The following is an 18,191-nucleotide window of genomic DNA, read 5'->3' as shown; positions in this document are numbered from 1 at the left end:
TTGGGTATATGAAATAGGCATTTCTACTTCGAGAGAGCTCTTTAGCGCGGACCCGGTAAAGACAACGTATGATAGACAGCTCGCTGTTGAATTGCGACACGAAATTTCAAGCGAAATTCACCTTTCAAAAAAAAAAAAAAATACAATTGTAGTTTAATTAGTATACTTGCTTACCTATCTACAATGATGTTTATACTAAACTATCTAATATGTTAATTGATGTGGCAACCTAAGCTAGATCAACTCGCAGTTTGAACTTTAGACCATTCGTAACCGTTCACCTATTTTACTTATACTTTTGCTTGCCAAATCAAGTTCACTTTCTCATTCCCTTCGCTATTTCTTTTTCCGTTTAATCATTCACCAATCATGTGAACCTCACATTATTCAAATTTGATACCTAACAATATAACTAAATAACCAATCAAAGTAAAATAACAATAAAAAACTTAATAAAATAGAAGGTGAGATAGGTGAAAGCTTTCATCTAGTTAAACATCACTTACCTTTCACTATGTCATCTTTTAACACTTTCATCTATCTCTATTGGTGATCACCTATCCTCTTCACCTATGCTTTAAGGATGGGTTGTATGAAATTTAAAACTTTCTAATTTAAAAAGACAAAGGTTGAACATTCAAATTCCATGACACTTTAAGTTTGACACAAGATTTTTATTCCAAGGTCGTCAAACAGTTTTCATGATACTAATAAGTGTTAATATAAACTATTAAACTCAATTACATTAGTCCGAAATTGCCAATTACCTTAAAATTGAATAAATACATAGAAATAGTACTAAAAATATAAAGTTCTATAAAAATCGTGCTTGTCATGGCAACCCTTGATCACCACATAGCTCCTCTACTGGACATGCCCGGGACGATATAGTCAATCTTGAGTGACACTTAACCTTGTATGATAATTTAAATTGTGATTCAGAACACACTATTTCAAAAAAATCTAATACGTTAATGTAATTAATTGGGAAACGGATACACATGGATTCATCTAATTTGAGTGCATTATATAATTATAACGGGTAATTTAGTTTAAGATTTATAGCTAATTATCGTCCATTGACTATCATAAACCAAATTACAAAAACCATAGCCTCGATATGGACCAGATACTTTACAAAAGCCAAAGAAGAGGTGTACAGTGCACCAAAGCAAAAGTATCATTGGTGTTTTTATTGTTGTAAAAAGGGATTTACCAACCGAAAGTAAGCTTTCCCACCTTGGATAAAGACTTAAAAACAGCAATCAACACCACCTTTTACATTTTAAACACATTATTACCAAAAGCTCATGTTGCATATAGATGCCAGTGCCACCATGTTACCAGAAAAGAAGGGCAGCGATGCAGTTCCGATTAAGATAGGAACACGTGGCACGGTGGGTAACCTGTTGATGAAAGAGATTGAGTATTTCAAAAGACTTGACACAGACAGTGGGGGCGATCGTCTTGACTTTGAAAGCAAGTCTTTGGATCCTAATAGAAAGAATTGTGGCAGTGGTGGTCTCAACTTTTGGTCCGGTTTTGGATTCTTGAAAATTAAATGGCGGGGGAAGAAGACAAAGGGTAGCAGCAATGATAAGTTTTTGCCAAGGGTCTGTACCATGGTGGATGTTGCTGATAGTCACCACAACCACCACCACTGTGGAAACAAGATTCCTGGTTTCAATTACCAGAATCTCCCAAGTGATAGCAAAACAATTTAAGGAAGTAATATTTCTACAACGGAATTTTGCCATGTACAACGAATGTATATATTTTATGCACAGAATAAAACTGCATGATGCAGGTATTGTTGTAGATGGCTAAAATGTGTTGTAGGAATATCATTTTCCAACAATTTAGGGTGTAACTATTAGAAAGCAAGATACATCAAGATCATATGATCACCAAACAAATGATATCAATGGTATATTCAGCAATAAAATCAATCCATGATCACAACTCTCTACACAGTACGCACCAGCTATTATTTTTATTTCAGAAATGTCTGTTAGCAAATATTATATCTGCGAAACATAGAAAAGATTACTGTTTGTTTATACTACTTTCTAAAGATATGTGCTAAGGGTTGGTAGCGGGTTAAAGCCAAAACAAGTTCAAATGGGCCTTGTTTACGCCTAACTCTTAGGGTCTAAATGGGCCATGTCAGGTGTGCTGACCCGCAAATGTGGTTCATTTCTTTAAACTTCTAATAAGAATGAATGTAATAGTCATGAATGCAAAAAGTTATACGATATGCATTTCAATATTACGACCTAGAGATTGTATGCGTATATGTTGGAGTTTCGATGAAATCCAACCTTTTTGACACGATAGCCCATCTGAACTTCCCCCCCTAAGCTGGTATGTTTAATATTTTTGTGACCCGTTTGAGATAAATGGTCATAACGACCACCTCTAATTTCAAGCTTTTTATATTCTGTTATCATGTGGCTTAGGTCTTTATTGCTTCTAACAAACTAAGAAAATAAAGAATATAAATCAAGCATTCATCTGTAGTCTTCTCATTCAAATGAGATCAGCAGCGGAAGCTATTAAATAACTTAAATGTATAGAAGCTTGGATACATGCTAATGGCTGCAATTTTGAGTTGGAGCATCAAAATAGGCACCTTTTCTCATATGTTAAAGCATAAAACAAAGAAAACATTTCAAGTCTTGCCAAATATGAATACAAAATTTCATATTCAAGAACCTAAAACCGAGCCAGATTATGAATACAGAGCAAAAGAATCACTAGACCTAGTGATGTTAATACCCAAATTAAAACACAAAGAGCATAATAATACTATCATCGACATACCATGTATAGTGCAGTCTACTTGGCTAACTTCTCTTCTATTTCATTCCAGGCATCGACATTCTTTGGAAACTTTTCTTTAATCTGTCCAATAAGCTCTTTTGCCTCATCAACTTTCGAACTTTCTGCAAGACCTTCAACAAGTAACTTCATAGTTGAGAAATTAGGAACCCAATTCTTCTCCAAACTCTTCTTGCACACATCCAACGCCGCTTCAAAATCACTACTCTTACACAAATAATGAACCAACGTAAAATAACAATCGCTTTCAGGTTTAAACCCACCACCAATCATCTTCTTAAACAACTCCTTAGCCTCAACCAACTTCCCTTCCCTACAATACCCATGAATCAAATGACTATAAGTGACCGCATTAGGCTTCATCCCTCTCGAGATAAGCCCATCAAGCAAAGCCTTTGCTTCAACACTCTTCTTAAGCTTACACAAACTTTGAATCCTAACATTATATATCCCGAGCCCAATAGCCACATCCTGTTTTTTCATCATCTCCAACACTCTCCCAACTTCATCAAACTTTTCCTCTTTATAAAACCCGGCAATCATTAACCCAAAAGTAGTCGCATTCGGCTTAACTTTCTTCCTAACCATTTCAGCAGTAACCGAATAGCAAGCACTTGAAGAACCCGACTCACAAAAACCCTTAATCACAGTATTATAGCTATCAAGATTCATCTTAACCCCATACTTTCCAGGAAAATCAAGATAAACCCGTTTCAACTCATCATAATTCCTAGCCAAAACACACGAAAACAAAACCGCATTCAACCCTTTCACATTCTGACCAACACCTAGTTGAGGCATTTTATCAAACAGTTGGAATGCATTATCCAACAAACCCGCTTGACCGTAACTAACGATCGCATTACAAATAAACTTCTCATTATTCAAATCTGGTCTAGTTTTAATCAACTCATCAATGAAATTACGAATACCTTCATAGTAATTTAATTCTCTGAGTTTAGTGATGGCAGTTGAAAACGCAATGCGGTCGAGATGTGAATCGGGTGTCAGCGAGGCTGCTCGGCATATTTCGATGATCTTTTCGGGGTTTTTTTCAGATTTCAGGAGTGAAAGTGCAGCTCTGGATTTCTCTTTGCTTGACAGTGGGGTTGTGGAATCAGGGTTTAAGATTGAAGATGAGAAATAGCGTGGGTTGGTAGTGTATTTGGTTAATGATTGAAGCTTTTTGGTGATCCTGCAAGCCATTTTTTTTTTTTATGAGAAATGAATTGTGATTTGAGATAGAAATGGGGGGTTTTGGTTTTGGGAATTTAGGGTTTTGAGTTGGAGTGTGTGTGGAAGTGTTTTTGTCTAACAGGACTTGTGTTATGTATTGATGATAATCTAACCCCTTTGTATTTTTAAGCTGTATGAGATTTAGGATTGCATTCAGTATACCTCCGATTAAGTTTTTATTTTTATCAACTAGACCGATGCACGCGCAATATGATGGCACCATGACGGTGGAATTAATGATGTCAGAGGTGGTGGTTGTGACGGTGGTGGGGCGGTTGGGACGGAGGTGTTATTGGTATATTAGATGAAGATGTTTAAATTTGTAAATAAAGAAGAAGAGAGATATTTTTGGTTTTTCAAAGGCTGTGAGTTTAAGGAAAGAAAAGATGCTTTGTTTTATGGGATAACTGCAGAAAATAGAATTGAACTTTACTCGGTTTCACGACATTAGCAATATCCTTTGAAAGTTTTACTTTTTAGAAAACACCTTTTGTTTATTAGCAGAAAAAGTAACATTTGAAATAGTAACCGGCTGACGTGTCAGTTTGATTTTTAATTCACAGAATTAGAAATGAACTTTAGATGAATTCAAAGAATTAACAATGTTATTAATTTAATAGTAATAATAATAATAATTAGGGGGAATTGCATATATCCCATATATGCTATCAAAATTACAAAGATCCCAACTAAAAACTTAAATAACAAATATACCTAATATTATTAATTAGACAATTATACTCTTTTTCTTTTTAGACCACAACTTATCCTGTGCGCTCTCCGACTTCTCTCTAGAATAAGTCATTATTTTCACTGTCACATACTATTCTAAATCACTAATTTGACGCCATTTATTGTATACTTCTCTTTTTATATAATGAAGACTCATTCTTTAGTGTAAGTATGATTCTTATGTTATTATGACGATATCATTTCTTATTTATGAGATGATCATCTTCATATAAATATATCATCTCTATTAGATAGAATATTAATATGTGATGTATTTTATTTAGCATATCGTTGAACCTTAATATTACTTGATATATGTTAATTATTAAGAAATGGAAGATGATTGTGCACTGAACCGCGTTGGCCTAATATGATTCGAAGGTTAATATGAAAAGGGGGATTTGGCTTTATGTTTTATTGGCGATTCCCCGAAGGTAAGGCAATGCCTCTTTACGCCAAGGAAGTGTTTTAGGGTTGTTATTAATCGGTTGACCTTGTGATGATATGATTCTGATTAAACAAATGATTTCTCTCATTATATAAGAGAGAGTTTTCTTGAAGGAGAAGATTATGGTTTACCCATTTTTCCTTAAACATAGCTTTCATAGTTATCCGATTTCTTTCTTAAGATAATGATCTTAATTAAGGTCGGATAACTACTCTTTTTTCATAGAATATCTTCTTATCTAATTATGTTTTTTCGAGTTTATGGCCTTCGCTACTATTCTTTCTAAAAAACATCTTTCGTATGATCATTCAGAGCGGTGTATCATCAGAAAAACATATTAGCGATCTTTCTTTCTTTCTTTTTTTTTAATCATTTTGGTTGGTTGGGATGTAGCTTAGAATATCAATTATGTAACTTGGTAATCTGCAATTTTAGCTAACTAATATGAGATGCTTGAATTCAAGTTTGTTAATAAAAAAGGGTTTAATGGTCATGATATAAAATTTATATGATGAAATGGGTAAACATGTGTGTTTAAAAGAAAATGATGAGTATATTTGTTATTTAAGTTTTTAGTTGGAGATATTTATAATTTTGCTTGCATATTTGAAGATATATGTAATTCTACATAATAATAATAATAATAATAATAATAATAATAATAATAATAATAATAATAATAATAATAATAATAATAATAATAACCCCATACCCCGCTCAGGGATTAGGTACAGTTGTTGTTGTTGTAATAATAATAACAATAAATATACTCATTATAATAATGATATTTAAATTAAGTTTTAAGTAATTTTAATATAATTCTGTATGGATACCTGAAAACACCTCAATATTAATGACAATGACTCGCAAGCTTCACCAATCTGATAACTGAGTGAAACGATCCAGATTTCAGTTGAACAAATAAAGTAAAGATAAGTGCAAGAAAATTAAATGACTGAAGTATATAATGCTAAATAAAGTATCAAATATTAATTTATATATTAGATTTATTTTGAAAATAGAAAGTAATTATTCACCGTATTATTATTATTATTATTATTATTATTAATTAAAAAAAATAACATTGTTAATTTTGTGAATTCATTCAAAGTTCATTTCTAATTCTGTAAATTAAAAATTAAACTGACACGTCAGCAGGTTAACATGTCAAATGTTACTTTTTTTGCTAATAAACAAAAAATGCTTTTAAAAGTAATGTTTTCTAAGGATATTGCTCACTTCGTGAAATTGAGTAAAGTTCATTTATATTTTCTGCAGGTCTCCCTATAGATATTGTTAATGGTTAGATACTTTGTTGGATTAACACCTAAGCCAAGTTTAAATCCTGTTCCACCGCATGGAAATTTATACCAACGAGTCATAAGCCCGCACAATGCAACGACCATAGTGGTAGTGGCGCAGGGTAGTTATGCACACATATTTAAATAAAAAAAACTACTACTTTACGAATTTATCTACCTAAAGTTGCCAAAAAAATCGGCTTTTGAAAGACCAGTTAGAAAAAACTGGTTTCCTACCTGGGTAAACTCGGGGTCGACCAAAACCGGTTCAGGTACTAGAAAACCTGGCGGTTTGAACCTGGTTTGGAATATTTTCGGATTGGGTAGAGATCGAGTATTAAAAAACCTAGGAAAAACCTGTTAAAAAACCCCTGTCCATGCTGTTAAAAAATCGATTAGAATCCGGTTTAGGGTCAACCCCCTTTTTGTTCTAGTTTCTATTTGTGTTTGATTTGTGCAAAAGCCGGTTTTTTGGCACCTAATAAGTTTTTAAATTTAACTGATAATTTAAACATCTATTTTTTTCTAACAACGACCTAGTAGTTAGCATTCGAAACACGACAATGACATCCAATTAGGCAGTATGTGGAGCTCGAACAACGCATGTCTGAAATGGAAGACAGGACTCTCAAAACCCCCCCTAATAAATCCACTTCTATAAATGTAGGTATTGAGATTCGAATCCTTATAGATTTTCCTAATTTTTAGGACTTTACTAATTAGTCACCAATACCCATTGTCTAAACATCTATTTATTTAAAACACCTATTTATTGACATGTAAACACTTTTGCAGTTGCTTTGTTGTTTTGCCTTATATGGTTGTTATTAGACTTTGAAGTTATCAATTGCATATGGTTTGTAGTTGACATTTACTGTAAATTTGTAATATATCTCCCTGACTATGATGTCGTCTGTTTACTCAGTTATGTTTCTAATTTTTTAAATAAGGTTAACGGTTATACATACATCGCATGGTCCAAGCATTAACATATAAAAGAATTGGATGTAACAACAATACAACCATGGATCAAACATCAAAGCATTCTGAAATTAATTACACGGAAATTGATGGAGGAAAACTTGTCTCCACTAGACCTCAAAGCCTGAAGTCCCTGTGGAAGATTTTTTGGAATATATTACCTGGGGGCTGGCATATGTCAGCAAATACAGTCTTACGACTAATAAGGTTAGTTCTCAAGAAAATATAGCCATTGGGGTTGGACTGCAGATACCGTTTACATAGAAGTAGGTCAGCAAGTCGTTGGTACAATCTGACCAGTCTATTACAAGCCTGATGAATTGCTATTGTAAAACTGATGAACCCGAAAGCAGAAAGAAGACACAATCACGACCTTTTAATCACAAAGACATAAGCCATAAAGGTCGCATTGATGATAACGATAGTAAGCCGTAAAAGTGTTACTTTCGAGACTCTAGACATAAGAAACTGTATCTTCTCCTTTAACAGAATGAGCAATTAGTTACATTGATCATTGATGAAACTACAAGATCATTGACAACAACCGATGAGCAAAAAAATCAAAATGTTTCATCAATATTATGTCCAATCAACGAGATTATCTTTATTCTTATCAGTGATAAAAATATCAAACATACAACCATTTCATCTCAAATGAACACTCCTCCATTGGTAGACAATTTACCCAGTGACAACTGTAACCTGATGGGAGGAGAAAAGGATCATTATCCATATTTCCGACTGTATGCTATGGCCTATGGGTTTAGGAAAGTGACCTAAACCGAACTTGAAAATTGCTATAATCACATTCTTAGCGCTACAGCTTTGACTGGTGGGCTTACTCTGACTTCCTTTTCATTGCCAATTGCGTCCTTTACATCTAGTAAGCCAATGGCGTCCTCTGCATCTAGTAAGTCCATGTTGGGGCAACTGGCGAAAGTTTGGTACAGCTTCCATATCATCATCTCTATATTGGTAATCGTCATCATCACTAACTTTAGTAGGTCTCCTGTTGATTTTGGTACAGCTTCCATGTCATCATCTCTATTTTGGTAATCGTCATTATCACCAACTCTAGTAGGTCTCCTGTTGATTTAGATGGATAGAAATACATCAATCAAATAACCAACACAATTATACTTCTTGTAACAAACTCATATAAGAACATATGAATCATATGATATGATACGGAGATGCTGAACCTTGTCAGAATCAGTATAATTCCCTGATAAATACCCCCAGCAATAGCATCTCAATATGTAATATAATCAAACACAATGGGCCAAAATCCCATGTCTACATAATGTGAAACAAAATAAGCCATAAGGTATCGACTATAGAACCTCACCCGCATTCCCACTGGATGACATCATTGATTGCATTGCGTTTAGTAAGTACATCTGTATGCCAGTCTACCCATTTACTATCACCCTGTCAAAAGATTATAAGCTATCAGATTGTACAAGGCAAAAGTCACGGTTAAGAAGTTCTACAGATAACCGTATACTCAATCAGATTACTTTTTGGTTTTTGACAAAGAAAAAAAAAGGCCTGCAAATTTAGAACAGATGTAAGAATAAAAGACGATATATAAGTTGGCAAGGAACCAACTAAATGATAGAAGATGCTCAAACTTCCATGGAATCCTTTGATTTAATAAACATGTGTGAGTAAAGGTGAAAGATGGACACATTGGATAACAAGTTAAAATGGGAATATTTTGGCAGCAGTTGCACTGAGCTGGAATGCTTTCTAACCAACAAATTTTAAATTACTTATGACAAATCTTTGATCAAATATGATTATGTAACTTTTATAATTCAATAAATAATAGAACTAAAGACAAGAAGTTTTATGCATTGAAACTACACTGGGCAACTCTCAACACATTATTCATTTAACCCAATTCCTTTCATCTTAACTATTAGATAGAGAACATTATCCTAATCAAACTCTTCACAGAATATAGGCCAAAACCACCACCTTAATGTATCACCTAATGTTATGACATACTTCAGAGAATTAATCATGAAATATGAAAAGACAAGTCAACCAAGACACAGAGACATGAGAAAACCTGCAGAAATGACTGTATGTAGCTATTATTAGCCCCTTCTTCAATAAGTTTGTTCGATATACGTGTCATGTGCCCAACATTTCCTTTCCTTGATGGGGTTCTTCCTTCAGCAGGGACTGTTGGCTGCAACAGTCACTGAATTCAATTACATTTCAAGCATTAGAAACATTCATGAAAAACATGATTTCAAAAATCTGTGCATTACATTCTCTGGATCAGCGACCAATGCATCGTTTTTCTCAGCATCAAGAATTTTCTTGACAAGTTGACAATCTTCAAGAATATGCTGAATGAGTGAAAGGTTCTTGCTTTCAAGGCAAGAATCCATTATTTGCTCAACGTGGTGATGCATGAAGTTATTGTATGGATACCTGAAGTCATTGAAACAAAATTGTGTGGAATATATATCCATATCTCTGGCACAGAATACTTATAGAGATAAAATGGCCAAGCGGAGAGGAACGTACTCAAAAAATAATTCCAGAATACGTTTTAAGGCACCAAGGCGGATCAACTCCTTCTCAACAGTTTTGCTACTAACAGTCATTAGGGCTGAAATGAATTCAACAATCTGAAATTTGAAAATGTTTATTAGTAACAACTTATTTCAAAAACTAACTAGCCACTGCATCATATACAATAATCAGTGAAAAAGTGAACAATCATAATTACTGCTACCCAAAGTAATGGAAAAAGGCGACCTTCAGACGATTTTTTCCAAGAGGTGGCTGTAACTTGCCGTAAGTTGTAGATAGAAAATTTCCTTCTGCTGAAACATCCAAGAGCTTTAACAGGTTTCCTGTACAATTCAAAGCGAAATTACTCAATATGTTGGTTCATACCTCACAAGAAAGTATCTTATTATCGAAAATTACGTGAGAAAACCATGCATAATACCAAATAGGGCAAATAATTTTTGCCTAACTGTGTAGCTATAGTGGTTAGCGGACTTGAGGTAAAATAGCGGTCAAAATAACGGTACCGCTAATATCGGTGCTATTTTACCGATATTCTGAATCCTATATAGCGGTCTTAAAAGTGAGAATAGCGGTTTTTCCTTTTTCTCTGAAATTTTAAGCCCAAACTCATGATAAACTAAATAAATATGCCAAAAAGTAATTAATTAAAAGCCGAAAACCAAAAAAAACGTCCAGCCTCATTGATAATTCTAAGTCTCCAACAAACAAAACAGTCCACCCACTAAAGGCTCTTGGACTATTCTCTTCAGCAAAAGAGAGCGCTACAGAGATGATGATGACGATGAAGATGATACTAGAGTTGAGTTGGAAGATCTTAACGAACAAATGAATAACTCGGTTGATGTGGATTCGGAGGAGGATTTTCAAGACTAATGATTTGAATTTGAACTATCATAATTTGAATTCAAAATTTAAGCTTGACTTTTAATATTAGTATTAAGTATCAAGTATTAATTATTTTATATTATATTTTATATTATATATATTGCATGATATTATAATCACCGCTATAACTAATATATCAAATAACGGTCCTCGACCACTATAACCACTAAATCGGGTATTAACTACATAGTTGCCAAAGCTGACACCATAAAAAAAGGAATTGTCATGATATTATAGTTTCAATACTGACAGCATCACAATACCTAGGCTTTCTAACATGACTTCCACAGTCTCAGGTTTGCCTGTTACTACAGATCCACGAATTGACTGCTGGTTGTAAACGTAATACGTCCCTGATGCTTGCCTCTTAGGATCCAACAAAGATATGCATACATACAATGAATGAACTAAAACTGACTTTGGCCGTGAATACTCCAAAGCATGGCGAAATAATCTTGCTATGAAACTGAAAAATCAAGCATGATAATGTTAATGTGTTCATTAAACTACGAGAAAAATACATTTTAAGTTGCAAAGTGCAAACTCCTGAAAAATTGAAATTCAGATGCTAACCTTGGGCTGAATACTTTTGCAGCTAGTCCTGGGGCGGCATATCTTGTTATAGCACAAAGCACTTCTGCTGCATTGGCATGCACTTTAGGACAATCCTTCAACATATCAGTTGTAAATTTTTAATTAGTTTATACCTCTAAATTGCTGAGAAGGTTAAACATGAAACTGTTGAAAAAGACAATTAACATTTACTACATACAGACGCTAAGAAAAATATGGTTTCAACATGAATTTCAGAACTGGTGTCAAATAATCTATAACACAATCCCAACGGACAGTCCTCTGAGTGGACTGGGAAATTCTTATAATGAAAACATGGAAAAAAAAATTAGGGTACGTATAGTTGTAGAAAATGTTTTTAAGTATTTCATTTATAATTTTCTGGAAAATGAAAGGGGCTTATATTTTCTAGAAAACCAAATAAAATTTTTGAAAACGCGTGAATTAGAAAACTAGAAAACATGTTAGAGATGTGAGGGGAGGGGGAGGAAGGAATTAGATAATTAAAATGGAAAATGGAAAACAAGAAAAAGATGTTTTCAAGTTTTCTATGGAAAACTGAAAAACATTGTTTTTTGTTTCTTGGAAAACATTCTTAGAAAACTATGATTAGAACGCGTTTTCTGTTTTTCATATTTTCATGGAAAACAAAAATGGAAAACAAGGGGTGTTTTCCATAACCAAATGCCCCCTTAACCTTTCATTCTTCAGAAAGTTTTGAGGGAACGTCTTACATGTTATGGAAAGTTTAGTTGTTGACTCCTTTGTGGAAACATGTTGATGAAGGGCAGGGCCATTTCCTAAGCTAAAGTAGACTCCGGCACAATTGGGCATAATAAGGCATGCGAAACTTGGGGAGAAAAGCAAGGAAAATAACATATCCTAATTTGGGAAAAATCAAGTTACCATGATATTTTCTTTTGTTGAAGATTATTACCAAAAAGGAGAGCTTCAGTTAAGTACTGCCAATAGAGTATTCACGTATTTTCTGTATTTTATGTTTCTTGCTCAAATATTAGATCTGCCCTCCTACGACTTATTCTCAATATGCGAGTCGAGAATGTAAAAAATGTTTATACATCCATTTCCTTTAGCCTACTCCTCAATTTATTAGCATCAAATGATTAGATTGCTTTATAAACCTATTGATTGACCTCTAGCGTAGACGTGAAAATCAATGTTTCAGCAGTACAAAATATGTAGATTACTTATTTCACGAATTCTAATGTACTAAGACTTGGCACAAGAGATGCTTACAGCCTATACATAGCCAATTGAATAGAAATTCTAAGAATTTCTGTTGTCAACCAATAGAGTAGATACTATAGTAGTATAGTTGACGGCAAGACTTTCATTAGGTAGAAATACTCTGTATACTGTATAACTTACTGTGGAGCTGAACTTATCAACAATCATCTATAACATATCTGTATCTTCTAGCCACTTCATTGAATCTACATAGCTGGTGTAAAGATGTTCATCAGCACATATCAGACGAATAAGAACCTGCACCCAGCATTAAGAATTAGATGGGATGCAGATACAGATACAGATACAGTGGTAGAAATATAGTAATGCCAAGAGAACTCACCACCATGATGGATGTAATTCCTATCAGGTCAACCAGCTTTTTCATGATATCCTGATGAGCCTGCACACAAAGAATAAACAACTCAGATATTTGAGCAAAAACCAAATAATATTACAAAGTTTATACATTTTTATAGACTTCGAAGTTGGTAAAGTATGAGGATTTCCCTATATTAATAGCTAACTTACTCGAATATAGTTCATAAAGGGAACTGTCTTTTGCAGCAAAAGGCTTTTCACCACCTATGGGACAAAATAAAAAAACATCATCAGCCAATTGAACAAGCGATCTTATAAATAAAGTGTAGATGAGAAGGGGACATAAAAATATGATAGATTAAGTAGTGATTCAGGCAAAATAACAGATTAAATTACGAAACTCAAAGTGACTAATTGATTAACTTCACTGAAATAGCCAGCCAATAGAGCACTACGAGGGTATTCTGGTTCAAGGAAGGAGAAGAGCAGGTTCATCAACTGCAACGACATACCAACAACTTATTTCTCGAGGCAATAACGGTTAAACAACCTGAAAAAACATTTCTGATTTTTAACTCAGTCTAAAAGAAAGGGATCTATGGTTACATACCTCTTCATCCTCAACCAAGGCTTTGAGAATGATATCAACTTCACAAGTAAAAATCTCACAAGCAAAAAAAGGGAACCTAAAACATAATAATACTCAATTATCTAATAGTTAATACTCTAAGTAGATATAATAAGGTACATCCCAGCCACTAATATAATGTAGCATCTGAAGAGACTTGTTAAAAGACAAGGCACACAAAAACTTACTTAAAAATTCTCGCATCTTCTGCATCTTCAGGAGGTTCTTCCACTATATACCGAACAAGTTGTTCAACATGAGTCCTCTCCCTCAAATTGCAATGGACAGTAAGCACACATTCTATATGTTAGAAACTCAAAAGATGGCTACAAATCAAGGTTGTAAATATCGGTTATCGGTTTATTATCGGCCGACCCCCGATAAGCGATAAATAGGATATATCGGGGATATATCGGATACCCTAAAATGTAAAGGAATTTATCTAAAATTTATATATATACTAGCAATATATACAATTTGTAATGCAATACATTAATAATTAGAATATAAAACTGTAGAAAAGAAAATAATTACAATTAAAGTTTCGAAATTTAAGTATCTATAGACTATATTCAAAAGGAAAAAACGGTAGTAAAGAAAGTAATTACAATTTACAACTAGAAATTAAAAGATTATTAAAGATTAACTCAAAAGTTAAAGAATTAATTAAAAATTAAATAGAAAAAATTGAATTAAAGAATGTAATAAACCCTAATATTTGATAAAAACCCAGTTTTTTTTTATAAAAAAAGTGACCGATATTGACCGATAAGTGCTGAGTTAACCGAAATTTGACCAAAACGATAAATTGCCCGATAAGTCATTTTTCTTATCAATGAAGGGCCGATAACCGATATATCGCCGATATATCGGCCGATAAATCCGATAATTACAACCATGCTACAAATATGACCAAAAAAGGAAAAAAATTGTCAAGACCAAGTTATCCACTACCACAAGAATACTACAAAGAGGCCTTTGACCAGCACTATGGAAGGTAGACCCCAGGTGCCGCATTAACCAAATATATGGTTGGTTCAAGTTTCAACTGGAGGGGTGAGTTTGTCTTTCTTTATTAAGCAATAAATCCATCAAACACAAAAGCAGTTTATTACCATTTAAAATTGTTCGAGGAACCTAAACATTAGATGTCTGTTCCACTCCACCGTGAAAGCCACCAAAATTGCCCTCCTAGACGACTAGACGTCAGTATTCCCCACCGCTTTAATTAGCTATTATGAATTAAGTGAATCGGAAATTAAGTAGGCGTCATATTATTACGTACTATTTTGAACTTAGAAAAAGCCTTTCCATCTAATTTGAGCATGGGGTAAGAGGAACTAAGACACAAGGCAAAAGAGTAGTATTTCCGTCAAAACAACTAACATTTTGGCTCTATCTGTTCACATAACATTATAGTAATGTACTTTACAATCCACACACAAGAAGTAACTAATACCACATTTAAGGATATATGAACCATTATATAAGTGTCATGACACCACAAGTGGCCACTAAATGCTAGCAAATAGAAAATGAAATTCGATTTTCTTGACTTACAAATTTATGAGCCGGTCATTACGAGCTTTGCATTCTTGGATTATTTCTTCCTCATTGAAAAGCTCCTCTAGTGTAAAATTTTCCTTGTCCAAAATTGTCTCCATCTGAGATAATTAGAAGTCAGTGATATCTCAGACACTTATACACACACACACATGTGTGTGTAATAGTGTCTATATATATATATATAAATCACTCGTAACTAAGGAAATCAAAAGCAGTTATAAGTAATCTCATCTAAAAGCTATTCTGATGTAAAATTTTCCTTGTCCAAAATGTCTCCATCTGAGATAATTAAAAGTCAGTGATATCTCAGACATTTATACATATATATGTGTATGTATATATATATATACTAGGTTTTTGACCCGCGTGTACGATGCGCGAGCTGTATAAAAAACTATATAATACACTTTATATATGAAGAAACGATAGCGAACATATTTCATTAGAATTACGTGATGTGAACTATATAAATAGTTTAGTAACATATAAACATATGGTTGAACAAAAATAGATTCAACCAAAAGCTTGACAAAATATGAACTTAAAGAGATAGAAGGACTTAAGCTATTAAGCTATATTTTAAATTATCATTAAGAATTTAGTAATATGTTTTTCTTCTAGTAATTCTAGTAATTCTAGTAATTTGCCTTTTGTTGCCACTAAATGATCTACATCTAGAACATTTATCATGTAGTCGTCTTGTTACAACAGAACTCAAAGACATACAATTTGATCCTTAATGTAGAGTGACAATTCCATTACATTTCTCTCCAAAAAAGTTAAAAGTCACATGAAAAATTACAATTGGCTGGATATATAATTCAAAGAGGATAATTTGACTATGCCTATGTGTTGAATGTTCTTCTTAACATCCAAAAAGTAAAACAGTTATATTCATTTGAAGGTGTTGCTGCGATTTTTAGAAATGGATTTAATTTTGACTATGCCTTATGTGTTGAATGTTATTCTCAACACCATGGTGGTTTTAATTTTTGTTTAATCTAATTGACTAATCCAGAAGAGGTAGAATGTGCCGTTCCAAAAGAGAAAGAAAAAGAAAATTAGGATGTAGAATTTGGTTTAAGGGTGGGGTAGGTCTCGGACTCCGGGTGATTTACAATTACTTGAATTTATATGACTCAATTTTTTTTTGGGTTTTGCTAAACGAAACTCTAAGGGTTTTTGTTAAAGTGTATTAATTAGTTGTACGTTTACCATAAAACCCATCTTATTTGTACTTACCGGCTATTGGCAAAGAAAAAGGTATACACCAAGGTAGTTTTTATACTTAAAAGAGGATATTGCTTATTAAAACAAAAAGTTAAACTTTGGAACATATATTCAAGGTGTAGTTAATATAATGTTAAGATTTATGAGTTTCGATGTTATCTTTTAACTAATTAAATCTATTTTTTACACTTAATTTGTTTTATTTATTTGTTTTATTTTTGTATATTCATATAGTTTTGAAAACTTCCATATAATCATCATAAGAAAAAAAGGAAAAGAACTTTATGTAATGTTGAATAACAAAGATAATGAAATATCATTAGGTATAGACGTGATTTTTTAGTTAAAGAGAAGATATCATTTTATCTAATCAGAAGATCTTAGATTTTTACAATATATATATTTATTTATTAATTAATTAATATATATATATATAAGTTCATTTTTTTTCTAAATATATAGTTTACTTTTGAAAAAATATGGAGTTGACACATAGGATAAAATCCTATGTGGCATTTTTTCAATATAGTTTTAGATTGCAAGAGGGCTTTAAAAAGCTTGGTTAACTATTTTTTATAAGAGTTATAGATATAGATTTATTTTTTACACTTAATTTGTTTTATTTTTGTATATTCATATAGTTTTGAAAACTTCCATATAATCATCATAAGAAAAAAAGGAAAAGAACTTTATGTAATGTTGAATAAAAAAGATAATGAAATATCTTTAGGTATAGACGTAATTTTTTAGTTAAAGAGAAGATATCATTTTATCTAATGAGAAGATCTTAGATTTCTACAATATATTTATTTATTTATTAATTAATTGATTAATATATAAGTTCATTTTTTTTCTAAATATATATTTTATTTTTGAAAAAATATGGAGTTGACACGTAGGATAAAATCCTATGTGGCATTTTTTCAATATAGTTTTAAATTGCAAGAGGGCTTTAAAAAACTTGGTTAACTACTTTTTATAAGAGTTATATATATATATATATATAAATTACTCATAACTAAGGATATCAAAAGCAGTTATAGGTAATACGGAGTATCATCTAAAAGCTCCTCTAGTGTAAAAAATTCCTTTCCAAAATTGTCTCCATATTAGATAATTAAAAATTAAGTGATATCTCAAACACTTATATATATATATATATATAATAACAGTGTAATATAATATAATAAAATAATATATATATATATCACTCATAACTAAGGAAATCAGAAGCAGTTATAGGTAATACTGACAGAAATTGATGATATAATCTCAGGATTAATGGATAGGAAACTGGGAAAACACGAGATTAAATACTCGCAGAGAAAGAGAAAGAAGCTTCTGGAAGAAGTCGAAATGGATCGACAGAGAAATAAGGAGGTTGTGACGATTATTTATAGTTGTTGTGTCTGATATCTGCTTTGTTGCATTGTTTATGAGTTGTTGTTGTGATGATAATAGTGGATGTTGCTGTTTCATGTTGTTGTTCTTTGATGATGCTTCTTCCGTGGTTTCTATGATTTCCACCATTCTTTATTCTTATTATTTTGATTTTGATGGTTGTGTTCTTCAACTGGATTTCTGCCGGTAATATGAGTAAGGAGACCAAATATGTTTATGTTTTATGTTAAATGACAATTTTACC

At 32.6% G+C, this 18,191-nt stretch overlaps 3 protein-coding genes across 4 annotated transcripts; 1 reads left to right on the top strand and 2 right to left on the bottom strand.

Annotated features, from left to right (window-relative positions):
- Positions 1-702: 702 nt before the first annotated feature.
- Positions 703-4,161, bottom strand: LOC122598447 (pentatricopeptide repeat-containing protein At1g61870, mitochondrial-like). 2 transcript variants are annotated; one of them, XM_043771041.1, is made up of 2 exons: positions 2,824-4,161; positions 703-913 (listed from the first exon to the last, which is right to left on the bottom strand). In XM_043771041.1, the coding sequence occupies exon 1, from the start codon at positions 4,045-4,047 to the stop codon at positions 2,839-2,841; it is 1,209 nt and encodes a 402-aa protein (XP_043626976.1). In that variant the 5' UTR covers positions 4,048-4,161; the 3' UTR covers positions 703-913; positions 2,824-2,838. The 2 variants fall into 2 exon arrangements, with proteins under 2 accessions (XP_043626976.1, XP_043626977.1); XM_043771042.1 differs by lacking the exon at positions 703-913 and adding an exon at positions 1,061-1,406.
- On the top strand, positions 1,311-1,724 carry LOC122597049. Its single transcript, XM_043769687.1, has one exon. It carries the CDS (start codon positions 1,311-1,313, stop codon positions 1,722-1,724), a length of 414 nt encoding a protein of 137 aa, XP_043625622.1.
- A 3,926-nt stretch (positions 4,162-8,087) lies between the features above and the next one.
- LOC122596236 (serine/threonine-protein phosphatase 6 regulatory subunit 3-like) lies at positions 8,088-17,928 on the bottom strand. The gene is given in 16 exon segments (XM_043768783.1): positions 8,088-8,625; positions 8,888-8,970; positions 9,617-9,739; positions 9,822-9,987; positions 10,084-10,187; positions 10,318-10,415; positions 11,244-11,446; positions 11,554-11,648; positions 12,943-13,059; positions 13,145-13,204; positions 13,333-13,386; positions 13,519-13,620; positions 13,733-13,808; positions 13,939-14,019; positions 15,311-15,414; positions 17,800-17,928. Coding segments are annotated over 15 exon segments (1,749 nt in total). The 5' UTR covers positions 17,800-17,928; the 3' UTR covers positions 8,088-8,342.
- Between the last annotated feature and the right edge of the window lie 263 nt (positions 17,929-18,191).

This window comes from Erigeron canadensis, chromosome 4 (assembly GCF_010389155.1).
Source record: "Erigeron canadensis isolate Cc75 chromosome 4, C_canadensis_v1, whole genome shotgun sequence".
NCBI classification, from domain to species: domain Eukaryota; kingdom Viridiplantae; phylum Streptophyta; class Magnoliopsida; order Asterales; family Asteraceae; genus Erigeron; species Erigeron canadensis.
This window is presented reverse-complemented; position numbering and strand designations above follow the sequence as displayed.

Coding starts and splice junctions, on each gene's coding strand:
- LOC122597049 (XM_043769687.1), top strand. CDS start 1,311: ATGTTGCATATAGATGCCAGTGCCACCATGTTACCAGAAAAGAAGGGC.
- LOC122598447 (XM_043771041.1), bottom strand. CDS start 4,047: ATGGCTTGCAGGATCACCAAAAAGCTTCAATCATTAACCAAATACACT.